The sequence below is a fragment of the Camelus ferus genome, chromosome 4 (assembly GCF_009834535.1).
Source record: "Camelus ferus isolate YT-003-E chromosome 4, BCGSAC_Cfer_1.0, whole genome shotgun sequence".
Lineage (NCBI taxonomy): Eukaryota > Metazoa > Chordata > Mammalia > Artiodactyla > Camelidae > Camelus > Camelus ferus.
The window spans coordinates 43,354,831-43,370,037 of record NC_045699.1 but is presented as its reverse complement, the minus strand read 5'-3'; the positions used below and the strand labels follow the sequence as shown (position 1 = coordinate 43,370,037).

At 51.6% G+C, this 15,207-nt stretch overlaps 3 protein-coding genes across 11 annotated transcripts in view; 2 read left to right on the top strand and 1 right to left on the bottom strand.

Moving 5' to 3' along the window:
* The first annotated feature begins 678 nt into the window (after window positions 1–678).
* LOC102524013 (olfactory receptor 13J1) lies at window positions 679–1,655 on the top strand. The gene has a single exon (XM_006183421.2). It carries the CDS (start codon window positions 720–722, stop codon window positions 1,653–1,655), a length of 936 nt encoding a protein of 311 aa, XP_006183483.1. The 5' UTR covers window positions 679–719.
* Window positions 1,656–3,431: 1,776 nt separating this feature from the next.
* The window catches only part of TMEM8B (transmembrane protein 8B), a 37,452-nt gene continuing 25,676 nt past the window's right edge, over window positions 3,432–15,207 (bottom strand). For 5 of the 9 annotated variants that reach the window (XM_032477962.1, XM_032477964.1, XM_032477967.1 and 2 more), the window contains one exon: window positions 3,432–15,051. In XM_032477962.1, the coding sequence (XP_032333853.1) occupies window positions 14,515–15,051 (537 nt within the window). In that variant the 3' untranslated portion in view covers window positions 3,432–14,514. Of the gene's footprint in view, window positions 15,056–15,207 lie in introns of all 9 variants that reach the window. The other 4 variants (XM_032477963.1, XM_032477969.1, XM_032477970.1 and 1 more) reach the window with 2 other exon arrangements.
* Window positions 7,964–10,452, top strand: LOC102503587 (olfactory receptor 13C7). The gene is given in 5 exon segments (XM_032479125.1): window positions 7,964–8,097; window positions 9,273–9,660; window positions 9,662–9,991; window positions 9,993–10,258; window positions 10,347–10,452. Coding segments are annotated over 5 exon segments (1,224 nt in total).

Below are 15,207 nucleotides of genomic sequence, written 5' to 3'. Positions count from 1 at the left end.
CTGAGGGATAACGGAGAGGGCATTCCCAACAGTGGGAATGGCGTAAACCAGTTCAGAGGATTCCTTAAAGCTGAGAGGGCCCTCAGAGACCATCTAGCCCAGTGATTCTCAAAGTGTGGTGTCTTGACCAACAGCAAAAGCATCACCCAGACCTACTGAATTAGAGACTCTGGGGGTGGAGCCCAACAATCTGTTTCAACTAACTTTCCCGTTGATTCTGGTGCATGTTAAGATTTGAGGACCTCTGATCCAGCCCACTGTTTCCCAAACTATGTTGGTGGAATACTTATCTGCAGGAGGCTGATGGGTGCTCTGTAAAAGGAGAATCTATAGTCAAAGAAGTTTGGGAATTACATGCTCTATACTGGTTTTGGAAAGTCACAAGTCACACTGGTATATTAAAGGCTCTGAGAAGTCCTGCAGTAAAGAGCTTTATTTAATTTTGATTAACCCAGTGTTATCTCAAACTGATTTTTCAGATTGCCTACTAACATTTCCATTAATCCTCTCTTAGAGAAATTCTGATCCAAATCAATCCTTTTTCATAGGGATGAATCATGGCCTAGAAGTATGGGGATTGCCCAAAGTCCCAGAGAGAGAGTGTGTGTCAGAGCTGGAAAAGACCCTAGCGATATGCCTCATCCCAAAAAAGACTCCGTGGGCTCCCCGCCACCCTGTACCCTCTTTCCCTGCATCCCCACTATGTGTCCCTCCAGAGTATGGAGCCAATCAATAGGACAGAGGTCTCTGAGTTCTTTCTGAAAGGATTTTTGGGCTACATGGCCCTGGAGCACCTGCTCTTCCCTCTGTGCTCAGCCATGTACCTGGTGACCCTGCTGGGGAACACAGCTATTGTGGCGGTGAGCGTGCTGGATGTTCACCTGCACACACCCATGTACTTCTTCCTGGGCAACCTCTCCATCCTGGACATCTGCTACACGTCCACCTTTGTGCCCCTGATGCTGGTCCACCTCCTGTCGGCCCAGAAGACCATCTCCTTTATTGGTTGTGCCATCCAGATGTGTCTGAGCCTGTCCACGGGCTCCACAGAGTGTCTGCTGCTCGCCATCATGGCCTACGATCGCTACCTGGCCATCTGCCAGCCGCTCAGATACCCTGTGCTCATGAGCCACCGGCTCTGCTTGTTGCTGGCGGGAGCCGCCTGGGTGCTCTGTCTCTTCAAGTCAGTGACCGAGACAATCATCACCATGAGGCTGCCCTTCTGCAGCCACCTGGTCAGTCACTTCACCTGCGAGATCCTGGCAGTGCTGAAGCTGGCATGCAGTGACACATCAGTCAGCGAGGTCCTCCTGCTGGTGGGCGCCATCCTGCTGCTGCCTGTGCCCCTGGCCTTCATCTGCCTGTCCTACACGCTTATTCTGGCCACCATCCTGAGGGTGCCCTCAGCTGCTAGCCGCCGCAAAGCCTTCTCCACCTGCTCGGCACACCTGGCAGTAGTGCTGCTTTTCTATGGCACCGTCATCTTCATGTACATGAAACCCAAGAGCAAGGAGGCCAGCATCTCGGATGAGGTCTTCACGGTCCTCTATGCTGTGGTCACGCCCATGCTGAACCCTGTCATCTACAGCCTGAGGAACAAGGAGGTGAAGGAGGCCGCCAGGAAGGTGTGGGGCAGGAGACGGACCTCCAAGTGAGGGAGGCCTTCATTCACCTACAGTGAGGATAGGCTGGAGCGCAGGGCTGTGAGTCTGGAATCTTCATCCCAGCAAAGCAGCCCTGAGTCCCACTGATCCTGCCCCCTGGTGTGGCCCTAGGCCAGCTCTCAGCATCACTCCCTGCATCTTCACACCAGCCTCCTGGCTGGCCTCGAGAGTTCAGTCTTGTTCCTCCCAATCTATCCTCTGAGGGGCATTCAGAGGGATCTCTTTGAAAAGCACATGTGATCATGTCACTCTGCTGACTGAAACCCCTGAAGGTCCCCCCAGCACTCTTAGGACAAAGTGTAAGCTTTCCCAGGGGACATTCAAGGCCCTCACCAGCTGGCCCTGCTGGCCCTGACTAACCTCCCTTCCCACCCTCTGCCCACAGCCCCCCTCCTGTCAGCAACGCCACAGCCACACGTGAGCCTCGGTATTGCCCAGCCCTGCTCAGCTCAGTGCCTTCTTGGTTCTTCCCACAAGGCAGCCCCACCCAGCACCCAGGTCTGCATGTGAAAGGACTGCCTGACCCTTGAGCCCGTCTTGAATGCCACCTCCACCGGGAAGCTTCCCCACTCTGTGCCTCTTGCTGTGCTCCTCCTGCTTTGTTTTCAGTGTCACTACAGGAACAAGGAGTGTTAGGTTCCACTCTGTCCCAAGGTTCAGCCCTGCCCTCCCAGGTGTCTTAGATAAATAAATGAACACGTTGATGTAGGGGTGACAGTGGCAGAGCCTGGGTCCTTCTCAAATCTGAGCAGAGCCAAGATGGGGTTCACAGGTGACAGGCATGGTCTCATGCCCCTGGAAAGGAACAGCAGAGGCAGTGATAAGCCCCAGCATCCAAGATTCCCAGACCCATCCAGCCACCTGGACACCAATCTCCCCGAGCAGCCCAGGCACTGGATTCTTCTGTCTCCTTTCAGCAGAAGCAGCTTCTGGTGCCCCCTTGCCCATCATCCAGACCTCCCCTGGCTTTGGGGAGATGGCTCTACCCCTCCTCACCCCACCCCCTAGGACCCTGCTACAGCTGCCCCTTCCTGGTGCTCAGCCTCTTCCCAGCTTTCCTCTCTGAGAGCTCAGTGAACACCTGGTGGACGTGGACTTGGATTCACAGAGCATCTCCACTCCCTGCTCCCCTTTAGCCTCAGTGGCACCGTCTGTATGATGGGAGACCTGGCTTGACCTCCCAGCGGTAGGCTGGCTCTCCTGCCCCCTGGCTGTAGGTAAGCACAGCCCTGGCTTGAGCCACCTGTTCCCTTCTAGTCCCTCCTTGGTCAGAACAGAGGCACAGAGGAGGGAAGCTCAGCCCCACAGCTCCCAGCCTGACCAAGCCAGGGTGGCTGCTGCTACGACATTCTGCTGGGCCTCTGATGCCACAGCAGGATTTGGACTTTATCCTGTGAGCATTGGGGCTTTACAATCACGCTTACTTCAAGGTCATTGATTAGGTGCCATTCTTCACCAATGAAGTTGGTGAAGAATTTTCTCTAATGTCTATTGTTAACTAAGGTGCAGTGAAGTAGGTACTGTCACACACTGCTGGCAGGGATGGGGATAAATATATATAAACTTCCTACAAAGTAAGCTGTAGGTCTGAATCAAGAGACTTCAAAATTTCAGACCCTTTGACCCAACACCTCCACTTCTAGGAATTAGTCTAAGAAAATTATTAGAGCTGCAGTCAAAAATTTATGTATAAGAGAATATACACACACACACACACACACACACACACACACACACACACACACACACACACATATATACTGGATATTAATCATGACATTATTTATGGTGACAAAAAAATTTCAGAATCATAACATCCAACCATAGAAGAATGCTTAAATAAATCCTGATGGAACCCCATGATAGAATGTGATACAACCATTAGAAATCTTATTTTTTGAAGAATATTTGATGATGAGAAATGTTCACACTGTAATTAATAGAAAAAAGCAGAATATATAACTTTATACTCAGTATAATCCCAATTTTTAAGGTATTTTTCTTATGGATATACAAGTAAGTATGCATGCAGAAACTTTTGGAAAACGATGACAAATTATTAACTAACAGTTGTTTCCTCTGGGTGATGGGGTTACAGATAAATGTTTTCTTAATTATTCTTTCCAAAATTGTCCAATATTTCTAAAATGAACATGACTTTGAACTTAAAAAATACTGTTACCGTTCTGAGAAATGGAAGATGTAGAGCACAGATGAGTGGGGCCCCAGCCTGAGGGCAGGATGTGAGGAAGCTGGTGCCTTAACCAGGTGGGCAGTCAAGGGGAGAGGGTGGAACTGAGAAATGCTGGGGATAGTGGAAGTGGCTGAGGAACAGAGGGGACTACAGGTTGCTGCCCAGGTTTCTGGCTAATTGGGTGGACAGTGCTCCACCCTCTGACAGGAGATGGGGATGTTGACAGAAGCAGGTTGGAGGGGGTGAGAGGTGTGGTGATGCTGTTTAGACACACTAATGTGTTTAAACAGAGGCGGCAAGAGGGAGCCATTCCTGAGCAGCTGGAACATAAGTGGTGACAAACAGTCCAAAATTTTACTTTGATTTGTGTGCTTGATCAAAAATTCCAAAAGACAAATCATAGTATAATGGGAAAATCTGCAACTGCTGCTGCTTTGTTTAAGGCTGTTCTTCAGTCCCTAAACTGTGTCAAGTTGTCCTTCTTTTATTGTGAAGGAAAGAGAAGGACATGGGAAGGGAAACGGAAAAGGAAACCTGTAGAAACACACGCACCTGGCTTAACCCCTGTCTTAATGGTCCCTCACAAGTGCTCTGGGTCTCCCCCTGTACAGCAATCTGCTTTCCTTAACCTTCCACGAGTGCAGGTCCCAACAGCACTCCTGGAGGAGACACCCATCTCACAGCCCAGGGCGCCCAGGCCTAAGGCAGGGGGTCACAACCCCTGAGCCTCAGGTCCCAGGGGCAGGACTGCAATGAGACCCAGTCTTCAGATTCTCAGTCCAGCGTCTCTCCTGTGCCTGGCACACCCAACCAAGGCCCTCTTGGGGCAACACAAGGAACCGGGGGTCTCTGAAGGCCCACAGCTGCCAAACCTGCAAACTTGTGCAGCTGCAGAGTTTGAACTTTAAATTGGGTAAGGACTGTAAGGTCCCCAAGATCAGGGAGCAGGCGAGACATCTATGTGGCAGGGGACTGGAAGGCTGGTCCTCGGGGCCTCGGCCCTGGCCCATCCCAGCACAGTGAGTCTGCTGATAATGAATTCAGCACTCCCTTGCTCCACTCTCCCAGAGCCTTGAGCCTCTGGTAAATACTTACCATGTGCCCAGCTTTGTGCTAAGAGCTTTCTCTGAATCCTCCAAAGAAGCCCTTGAGGAAATACTATTCTTATCTCCACGTTAGAGGTCAGGAAGCTGAGGCTGAGAAAACTATTAGCAAATGGCTGGCCTGGGACTTGGGCCCTGGTTGGTCCGACTCCAGAGCCCACACTCACCTGCTCTGCTAACACAGCAGGGGTGTGTGAAGCGGGAATCCCTGGTCCAGGCATTCTGGGGAAATTTTAACAGGAGCCTTCTTCTTTTTGTCCCCTTACTTTTCTTTTAAAACAATTTGTGACATCTAAAATAAGTATTCAGTGGTTCAAACTAGATTTACCAGCCAATGAAACTGATATGATATTTCCCTTGCAAAGTGACCCTGGGTCTATCTGACCTCAGGATTGGAAGTTGCTGGAAAGATGTGAGGGAATGTTTTGGTGGTTGTGCAGAATACGAGAGACCACCTAATTGAATGGTTCCATTTCACACAAGGAGAAACCTGACCATACAGCAGAATCGGAACAAAGGCAAGACTCCAACCTAGACCCTTCACTCCCGGTCCAGGGCTCCTTCCATCCCAACCCCTGCCTCTCAGGAGGTGTAAAACAGGGGAGGGGATTAGACAGTGATTCTCAGAGACACTCAATTTCCTATCACTCTGTGAACTAGATTTTCTGGGGCACGACAAAGGGTGAGACACGGGCAGATAGATGCTAGAGTGGTTTTCTGAGTGTACTGTGAAATGCCATCATACCCAAGTGCACAGTAGTATTTCTGGTTCTCCTCTTTCTGGGCATGTGGTAGGGCTACGCAGGCCAGTGGGTTGTGGGCAGATGGGTCACATGTCACTTCTGGTTTGGAGCAATTAACTGCTGTTGGAGAAGCTCTAGTGTGTTCTTCTCCAGCCATAACAGCTTGTGATGTCCCAGATGGTGAAGCCAGGCTCTCTGAGTCCCTGAAAACATACAATGGTCAGGTAGCATGAGAAACAAACCTTTCTCATGGTCACTAAAATTATGAGGTTGTATGTTACTGCAGCAAAACCTAGCTCATCTTAACTGATGGACCAAGGGAACAGCAGCTGCTCTCTGATGATCCCTGATGTCCCAACACAGGGGTTCATGTTGCAGTCAAAGCTGTCAGTAGCCTGGCCACATGGTATTTTCCAAACATAGCCTCATTTCTTTGGGGCCATAAGCCTACGGCCTTGTGAGCTATTCCTAATTTCTGTGAATGTGTTATGATCAGACTCTTACATTGTGAGGAAACCCACCACTCTCCTGATTTAGTTCTTCAGAGAAAGCAGCCACTCCTGCAGGTAGGAGCCTAGCACCCCCAAAGCTCTTCTTCCGGCAATCCTGCGGCTGCATCACTCTGCTGTTGTGTGTGCATAGGGGGAGAGGAGGGAAGGTGATCCCAAGGTAAGATATTTGGAGATGAGAATTTTGGACAGGAATATGACACTGGATCTCCAATAGTGCCTTCCGGGTGCAGGGACTGGAGGGTGTTAGGGATGAACTGGACACAGCTCTTTGATGTCCGTAGCTCAGGGTCTACTGTGAAAGAGAGAATGGCACACACAACAAACTGTGCAAACGGCTGGGTGAGCGTCATGTCAGGGTGGTCAGTTCTGTGGAGGCATCTGAGAAGGCCCCGCAGAAGTTCCTGTGAGCTGAGCCTCAGGGGGTGAGTGGAAGAGAAAGGCCACCCCAGTCTGAGGAAAGAGCACGAGAAGAGGGATGAGTCAGGAGTGCGTGGGGTTCGTCCATCAACAAGGCTGGAGCAGGCGTGTGCGAAGGGATGTACGAGGCGGTGAGGCAGGAGGGCAGGCCAGATCACCAAAGCCCTCAGATGCCTCTGCCATTCCCATCTGGTCTTCTTTTGAAGACAAAGGTAGGAAAGGGAAAAGCAGTCAGGGGGTTTCCCACCTTCTACCTGCCTGAAAACACCCCCACACCGGAGCCCAGCGTCAGAATTTAAGGTTAATGGGTCTTTTTGTAGCAACATACCCGACAAAGACCAAGCCCTTATCACTGATTCTGAAATGAAGCTGGTGGCTTGTTGAAGCCACATGAAGTTATAATGCTGAAAAGATGCTTCCTTTCAACTTCTTTTTGGACCCGGGTTTTACTTTGTCTTTACACCAGATTCAAAGAGAATTTCAGAGGTTTCTAAAGCCCAGAGAGAGGAAGGGATGTATCCAAGGTCACCAAGAGAATGAGGGAGGGAGTGTAAACTGTTAGGGCAGAAGCTGCCCCTGCCTCTGCTCTCCTCCCAGCACATAGCACATAGCAGGTTTTCAGTAACAATTGGCTGAATGAGCCATCACACTCAGGCAATTCTTTACTTTTTTTGGTCAAACCTCAGCAAGAGAATCCCTACCTTTAAATGTTTACATGGGTAAGATTTGTGGCCAACTGCTGACCCAGATTAATCAACTATCCCTGTATGTTCCATAAACTCCCTTAACAATCACCCTGAATCAGGCTGGAGGAGGGAAAACCAGCACAGACTCTGGGGGGAGGGGGTCATGACAGATGCTGGAGCTCCTGCCTGGGAGGTCTGGTGAGCACAAATCCAGCAGGTGCCTTGTGGCTGAAGACACAGTCTTCCATCTGGAGCCTCCACGCTGGGCGGCCCACCAGCACTTGTCTGTGTATGTTTCATCGGAGCTGCACAGCATCCCCATTTTTCAGAAGGAAACTGAGTCTCAGAGGCCAAGTGACTTGGTCGATATCACACAGCTAGTCAGTGCTGAAGCTGGGATGCAATACCGGGTGTTTGAGTTGCGTGTTGAATGCCTGTTGAGCGACTACCCTTGGCAGCCCTCACTGCATGAGGTGCAGGAAGGAAGGAGACAAGAGTCCTGCTCTCAAGAGTGGTAGAGGAGACAGGTGCACAGCACAGGAACACGGAGGATGGCCAAGGGCTGTGGAAGTACAAGAAGGGAGCAGGTGACTCTGCAGGGGCAGGAGGAACAGGAGAGGAGAGATGGAGCTGCGCTCTGAAGGATGAGCAGGAACACCCCCACTGGGGAAGAGAAGGAGGACATGCCTACAAAAGGGAACTTCTTGGGCAAAGATGTAGTGCTGAGGAGGCACATGGTTTATTCAGGAGAGGGTGAGCCCATCAGCCCCTACAAATGGTAGGTGTAATTTCAAGCAGAAGGAATAAGGAGAAAAAAAAAAAATCCAGCCCTGAAGGAGGGACAGGGCTCCAAAGCGGTCACAGGACATTGGCCTCACAGTCAATCTCTGGGTGAAGGAATGGGGTAATTATATCTTCTGAAAGATCAGAGTTCACACTCAGCTCCTATTTCCCCTTAGACTAGGGGTCACCTGGGCCACAAGACAGCTTTCCCATCTAACACATGATACGTGGCTCCCTCCTGACACTGGCATTTCCCAAGGAGGCCAAGACCAGCTCAGAAGAGCAATGAAAGCTACCTGGGTGAAGCCTCTTCCCGCCCTCCCTTCATAAAACTAATCAGTGACTGACAACGTCTCTGCCAGATTAGAAGCTGGCTTTCCCTCCTCGTGTGACGTTGCCAATATTGTTCATCCTAAAAAGCAATATGGAAGCCAAGGAGTGACTTGGCTTTCATAACCGGGGTTAAATGCTGTGGGACATGGGATATGTAGGTTTTGTAGGTTCTTTCAAAAATCAATGGGTGGTCCGTGATTCCTTAAGGAGAGATGACGAGAAATCAGGCTTACACATCCTATGGAGTGGAAAGGTTTGAACTTTATGATCAAAGGAGCATTAGCTGAGCATCACTCATCACCCCTCTGCCTTCCAGAGCTCATCTCACCTAATTCAAGGAAGAAGAGCAGCACTGTGACAGGTGTGGCATCTTTTTGTCCCCTTTTCTTATTGCTCTAGCCCCAGCACATAAACAACACCTAGCACAGAGTAAGCATTCAACAAATATTCAGTGAGTGAATAAATCTGAAATGCTCTGGGCATTATTCAACCATATGAAGTCACAACCTGGAAAAGATGCTTCCTCTTTAACAGTCAAGAATGCTTTGCATTCCAAAGGAGCATGCGAAACATGAATCCTATTCTACTGTCTCCCCTGAGCCCACCCTGGGGGTGAAGAGAGATGAGCCAAGGGGATTAGAATGGGCCCCATCTCCCATAAGTTCCATCAGAACCACAGAGCTGAGAGGGCCAGCTTGCAGATCTGAAGTCAGCTCCCTCATTACACAGATGGTGAGACCACATTCCAGAGGTAGGGCTGACCTGCCCCAGGTCACACATCCAGGGTGCTTGGCTCCCAGGACAGCCAGTGCTTTTTCCAACACCTTTGTGGTGCAGGTGGGAAAGGAGGGAGAAAGAGATGGAGGGGGCCAACCAGATGGCTGTGACAGAGTATGTCCTGCTGGGGCTACACGAGCACCATAACCTAGAGGTGGTCCTGTTTGCGCTCTGCCTGGGCGTCTACTCCATGAACGTGCTGGGGAACTCCCTCCTCATCGGGCTGAACGTGCTGGACCCCTGCCTGCGTAGCCCCATGTACTTCTTTCTCAGCAACCTCTCCCTCATAGATATCTGTGGCACATCCTCCTTTGTGTCTCTCATGCTGGTCAACTTCCTGGAAACCCAAATGACCATCTCCTTCCCTGGCTGCGCCCTGCAGATGTACCTGACGCTGGCGCTGGGCTCCACCGAGTGCCTGCTCTTGGTTGTGATGGCGTACGACCAGTTACGTGGCCATCTGCCGGCCACTTCGGTACCCAGAGCTCATGAGCAGGCAGACGTGTGCGAGGATGGCAGCACTGAGCTGGGGGACAGGCTTTGTCAACTCCCTGCTGCATTCCACTCTCACCTGGAGCCTCCCCTCCTGTGGCCACAATGTCATCAACCACTTCTTCTGTGAGATCTTGGCCGTGCTGAAATTAGCCTGTGGGGACGTCTCTTTCAATGTGCTGCTAACAATGGTGGCCACGGCTGTCCTGACGCTGGCCCCACTGCTGCTCATCTGCCTGTCCTACGTTTTCGTCCTTGCTGCCATCCTTAGGGTGCCGTCTGCTGCCAGGCCGGCGCAAAGCCTTCTCCACCTGCTCTGCCCACCTCACAGTGGTGGTAGTCTTCTATGGGACTCTCTCCTTCATGTACTTCAAGCCCAAGGCCAAGGACCCCAACTTGGACAAGATCATTGCACTGTTCTACGGGGCCGTGACGCCCTCCCTGAACCCCATCATCTACAGCCTGAGGAACGCAGAGGTGAAAGCTGCCGCCAAAGCTCTGCTGAGGGGAGACCTGCTCTCCAGGAAAATGGCCCACTTCTCCAACGCCCTCAGGCAGGACAGGCTAGGTTCTATGGTAGGCACAGCTTCAAAATCTCAGTGGCTTAAAACCACAAAGGTTTCCCTCTCCCTCACGCTGCAGGTCTGTGAGAGGTTGGCTGGGGGATCTGCTCTGCATCAGCGTCTTCATCCCTCTGGGACTCAGGATGATAAACAGCTACTATGCGGCATATTGCTGGTCAGAATGACAAAAGGGAAAAAGAAAGTGACAAAGCCTGCACTGATTCTTAAAGCCTCCACTTAGAAGTGACAGGTTACTTCCACTTCCACCTCACTGGCCAACGCAAGGCATGAGGCCACGGCTAATACCAAGTGGGAGGGACGCACGTGCCCACGCATCTGGAGGGAGGGGGAGGACTGAAGAATTTCAAAGAGCATAATGACAGCCACAGCATCCTACAGCCAACCCAGGAGCTACTAGAGACTTCTAGAGCCTCCTTTTCTCTGGAGGTTTATCATCCCAGGAAAGCTCTGGTTGCTTACCTGTGGTGGCTCTGGGTTGGTCGAGCTAACTTGATTGGAACTGTGCCTCCCAGAGTTTCCTGCCCTGTGAAGTTCTGAGTTAGGCTGACCACAAGAGAAATCTGCATGAGATCTGAAAGGCAAAAGCCAAGCAGCCCAGACGCGGTGGGAGCGCTCACCTTGCTGTTAGTGCAGCCCCACCTAGGGCTCCTGCATCCCCGCCTCCAGCTGCTCTGAGCCCTGCTCCACGTGCAGCTCCGGGGCAGAGAGTGTCAGCTCCTCCTGCAGGTCACAGTGTCACTGCAGTTGAAGGAAGGCAGGGAGGGCCAAGCACAGGTGCCAGCTTGTCCTTCTGGGGGATAGTCTGTCCTCTCTGCCCCCTTTATGTCTGCCAGCCCAGATGACCAAGAGAGGCTTCAGACCCAATACCAAGGGCAGAGGCACAGCTCTGCACAGACTTCTCCAATTGCTCCCTCAATTTACAGGTCCGTTCTCCGCAACAACTCCCTTATATCACTCAGAGTGGTCCTGCTACTTTTTGGCCAAACCCTGGCCAAACTCTTCTGATCAAGAACATACCATGGCTCCCCATTACTATAGTATGAAGCCCACATTCTTCAGCTGAGTCCTCAGGCCCTCTGGAACCTGGCCCCCCTGCTTCTTCAGCCCGATGCTCCACTAATCCCCTTCACACAGGCTGACCTCCTCACTACAGTATCTGTACTGCCCATACCTCGGTGTCTTGCTCACACTGTTCTCTGGTGAGACCTGGGACTATTTTTCAAAGCCAGCTTAGACACCGTCTCTCCCACGCAGCATTTCCTGGAGCACTTTGAAGGAGTTCTCTTTCCTTTTCATCCAACAGCACTTCGTTGGAAACTTTTGCTCGGTATCCATTGCATTCTGCTTTGCATTCATGATATTTTACCACAATGTGGGCTCCTTGAGGGCAGGATTCAACCAGTCCAACTCATCTCTGCAGCTCCCACAGAGCTTTCCCTAGAGAGGGTTTACTGAACTGAACTGTCACTCAGAAACCCTCACATTGTCACATTTGGGATTGAATCCTGCACTACTGAGCCTGCCCTAGGCAGCTGTTGGCAGTCAGGGGTCTTAGTCTGACTGTGTGGACAGAAAAGAGCAGGGAAGCAACAGTATCTGCTGGCCACAGCCCTGTATTCCAGGAAGTCACCAAACAAGCCAGGAAATAACAAATGACCCCCATCTGGGGAGCCAGAAGTCCAGGGTTCTAGACCTGGTTTAGCTGCTTTGCCCAGCACAGTCTTCTGGCTGGCTCTCTCCCTCCAGGAATCCCACAGGCTCCTCCAACTCAGAATGTCCAAAACTGAACTCATCATTCTGTCTCCCAAAGGCGTGACACCATCTCAGGGAATAGCACCAACACCCCCCAAGTCACCAAGCCAGAAACATGGCAGTCATCAGAAGCTGTCTCATCCCTCACTGACCCACACATCCAGTCAGTCACTAAGTCCTATGGATCTGACCTTGTAACAGCTTCTTGAGTCAGTCCCCTCCCTTCCACTGACATCACCTTAAGAAGCCTTCACTATTTCTCTCTCAAATAGTGCAACAGCTATGTCACTGAACTTTCATCCTCCAAACTCGCTCCAAAGTCCTCTACACTAGCCATCAAAACACCAATCTGAAAAAAAAACTAAAAAAAAACCCCACCAATCTGATCATGCAACTCTCCTGCTTAAATCCCTCCAAGAGGCCACTGCCCATTTCCCATAGGATGAACAGCAGACGCCACCCTGTCTGCCCAACATCATCCTTGGCTACCTGCCTCCACCCCAACTCCACCCACAAACGCCCTCCAGGCCCAGGCACACTGAACTATTCCCAACTCCCCGGTAAGTATCAGTCTTTTCTAACTCCGTGTCTCCTCCTTGTTGTTGCTTCTCATGTCCAAACACTTCTTGACCTTTAGTTAACATGTACTGGATACTTACCACATACCAGGCTAGGCACTATGCTGCATTCTAAGTGCGTTCCTGACTGAGACCAGATGGGATGATGGAAATCTCAGGGGAGGAATGCCATATAGATACTGGTGACCAGAGAGAACACTCTCCCAATATCTTGGCATTATTAATCTCATTCAATCCTCACTCAATGCCCTCCATACCCCAGCTTCCAGAAAGCCCCTTCTGACCCCTCCTAGCTGGGCAGGGTCTGTCCCAGCTCTGTCTCCCTCTTCAGTGCCTTTTGTACTCTGCTGTGTCCTGAATTCCAGTTATTTGGGTTCAAGTGTCCCTAGTAATCTGACTCTACATCCTAATGTGACGGAATAATATTTCTGATACAGAAATAGATTTCTAGCCCACACCTCTCATTCCTTCTCACCATTCAGTTGGCCACATCATGCTCTGCTCAGTGCCCCAAGGAAGAGATGTGATTGCAGAAAGCAGACAATAAAGAGATGTCTTCCTGGCGCCTGGCTTTTGAGTTTCAAAAGCCTAGGCTCTAAAGGGAACAGAAGAGACCTAAGGCATAAACAAAATCTTTGGGAGAAAGCATAAGGAAAAGTAGGCTTTTCACCTCCAGATGAGTAAGATTCCCTAAGCTAGGGAGAAGGAAGAGAGAGGAGGAGGGGACATTGTGAGAGCATTGGCACAAGAGGGCCCCCAAAGGGAAGGGCCCTAAGACCCATTCTCCAGGCCAAGACCCTGGATGGGTTTCCAGGATCTGAAAACTGGAACAGCTCATGCCTTGATGGTCAAGTAAAATGCAGAGCAGGATCCCAGGAAATAGCTTCAAGGTGTGTCTAGGGATCCAAGGTCTCACAGGTCTTTGCAGATGGCACAGAAGTGACGGAGAGAGCCTCAGGACTGAAAAAGATTATGCAGACGGAGACAAGAAACCACTCTGGGATGACCTGCCTGCACTGCTGATGGGTGACCAGGTAGGATGACAGAAATCTCAGGGGATGGCTGCAGTTTGGACCCTGCTGACCAGAGGGAAGGCCTTCCAACATCTTGGCATTATATAAGATCCTCGGGACTCAGCTGTGACCTTTGTAGAAAGAGAAGAAATCCCAAAATGACAAAAGATTGTTTCTGGCACGCAGGCAAAATGGGGGCTCAAAATAGAAGTAACATTCTTGTGATATTTCTTGCATATCTGAGATCTGTACCTGCTAGTCCAATTTTCTGAGCCCTCAGCTTCCTTCCCTGTTGGTGTGGACACCACAAGGGAGGTCTGTCTCACTGATTTAAATCATTGCAGCACGTCCGCATGCGCACCCCTCGCTGCTCCCAGCTGCTGCAGCCTGACATGATGGGGCAAGAGCCTCAAGCAGTAGCTTCAGCAGCTCATTCCAGCTGGGCTGTCACCCCTGCTGGATTTCCACGAGGTCCTCGTTCCTTCCCCTCCCCATACCCTTTGCCCCCAGGAAAAAAGGCAGTACAGAATCAGCAAGTACTTCATCGGAGACACAAAGACTCCACCTGCATCAACTCAGGATACCAGCCATGGCAGCCCCAGCCCCAGCCCCAGCCCCGGCTGTCCTGCAATCCCCTCCCAGCACAGCACAGCCCAGATGCTGCCGCTGGGAGGGAGGCCTAAGGCCAGAGTTGCTGAGCTGCTGGGAAGATTCGGAGACTCAGCTTCCCCAAGATGCACTCCATTTCCTCAGGGATGATGCCTTGTCCTGAGAGGGCTCTGTCTCCCTGGGAAGGAATCCATGTCCTCGGGGGGCTCCACACCCCTAGGAGGGGCTCCTTGGTACTCAGGGTGCTCTGCGGCCTGGCACAGGCTCCAGTCCTTCAGATGCAGGAGGACTCCAGGCCCTCGCGAAGTGTGCCAGGTCCCTGGAAGAGTCCATGTCCTTCAGAAAGACTCCATATCCTCAAGAAATACAACTTGTCTCTTACCCCTGAGAGGGCTCCATGCTCCCAGGAAGAACCCCAGGAAGGGCTCTCTGCCCCTAGGAAGGGTCCACGTTCCCCAAGGGCCAGCCCAAAGCCCCTCTCAGCTGGCACAGATGCTGCTGACTGTGGCCCCTCCTGGGCCCACAAGGCCCAGCTCCTCCTGCTCATTGATGCACAGCTGGTAACCGCAGCCCCGGGCCCGGGCTCCAGATGGGACCCGGTGATCAGTCTTGGCACGAGGGGGCAGCAAGAAGCCCACACTGCCAGCGATGAGCATGTGCCAAATGCTGTGGATGTAGAAGTAGTTGTCTCGGGTTTCCACAAAAGCGTAGAGCAGGACGGCACTGCCTGCAATAAGGCTGCCTGGGCACAGGTAGAAAAGCCAGCGGCGCCACGTGGGTGGGTAGCAGTGCCGGCGGCGGACGCTGCGTACTGTCTGAGGGAGGCAGAGAAGTGCGGCTCAGGAAGGTGAGGCCTTGGAGCCCTAGCCAGAGCCAGTCACTCTGAGGCTTCCCCTGAGCCCTGCTTGTGACCTGAAGGCACCTGCCAAGACTGGAGTTAGGCACTGACCATAGGATCCAAGCCCAC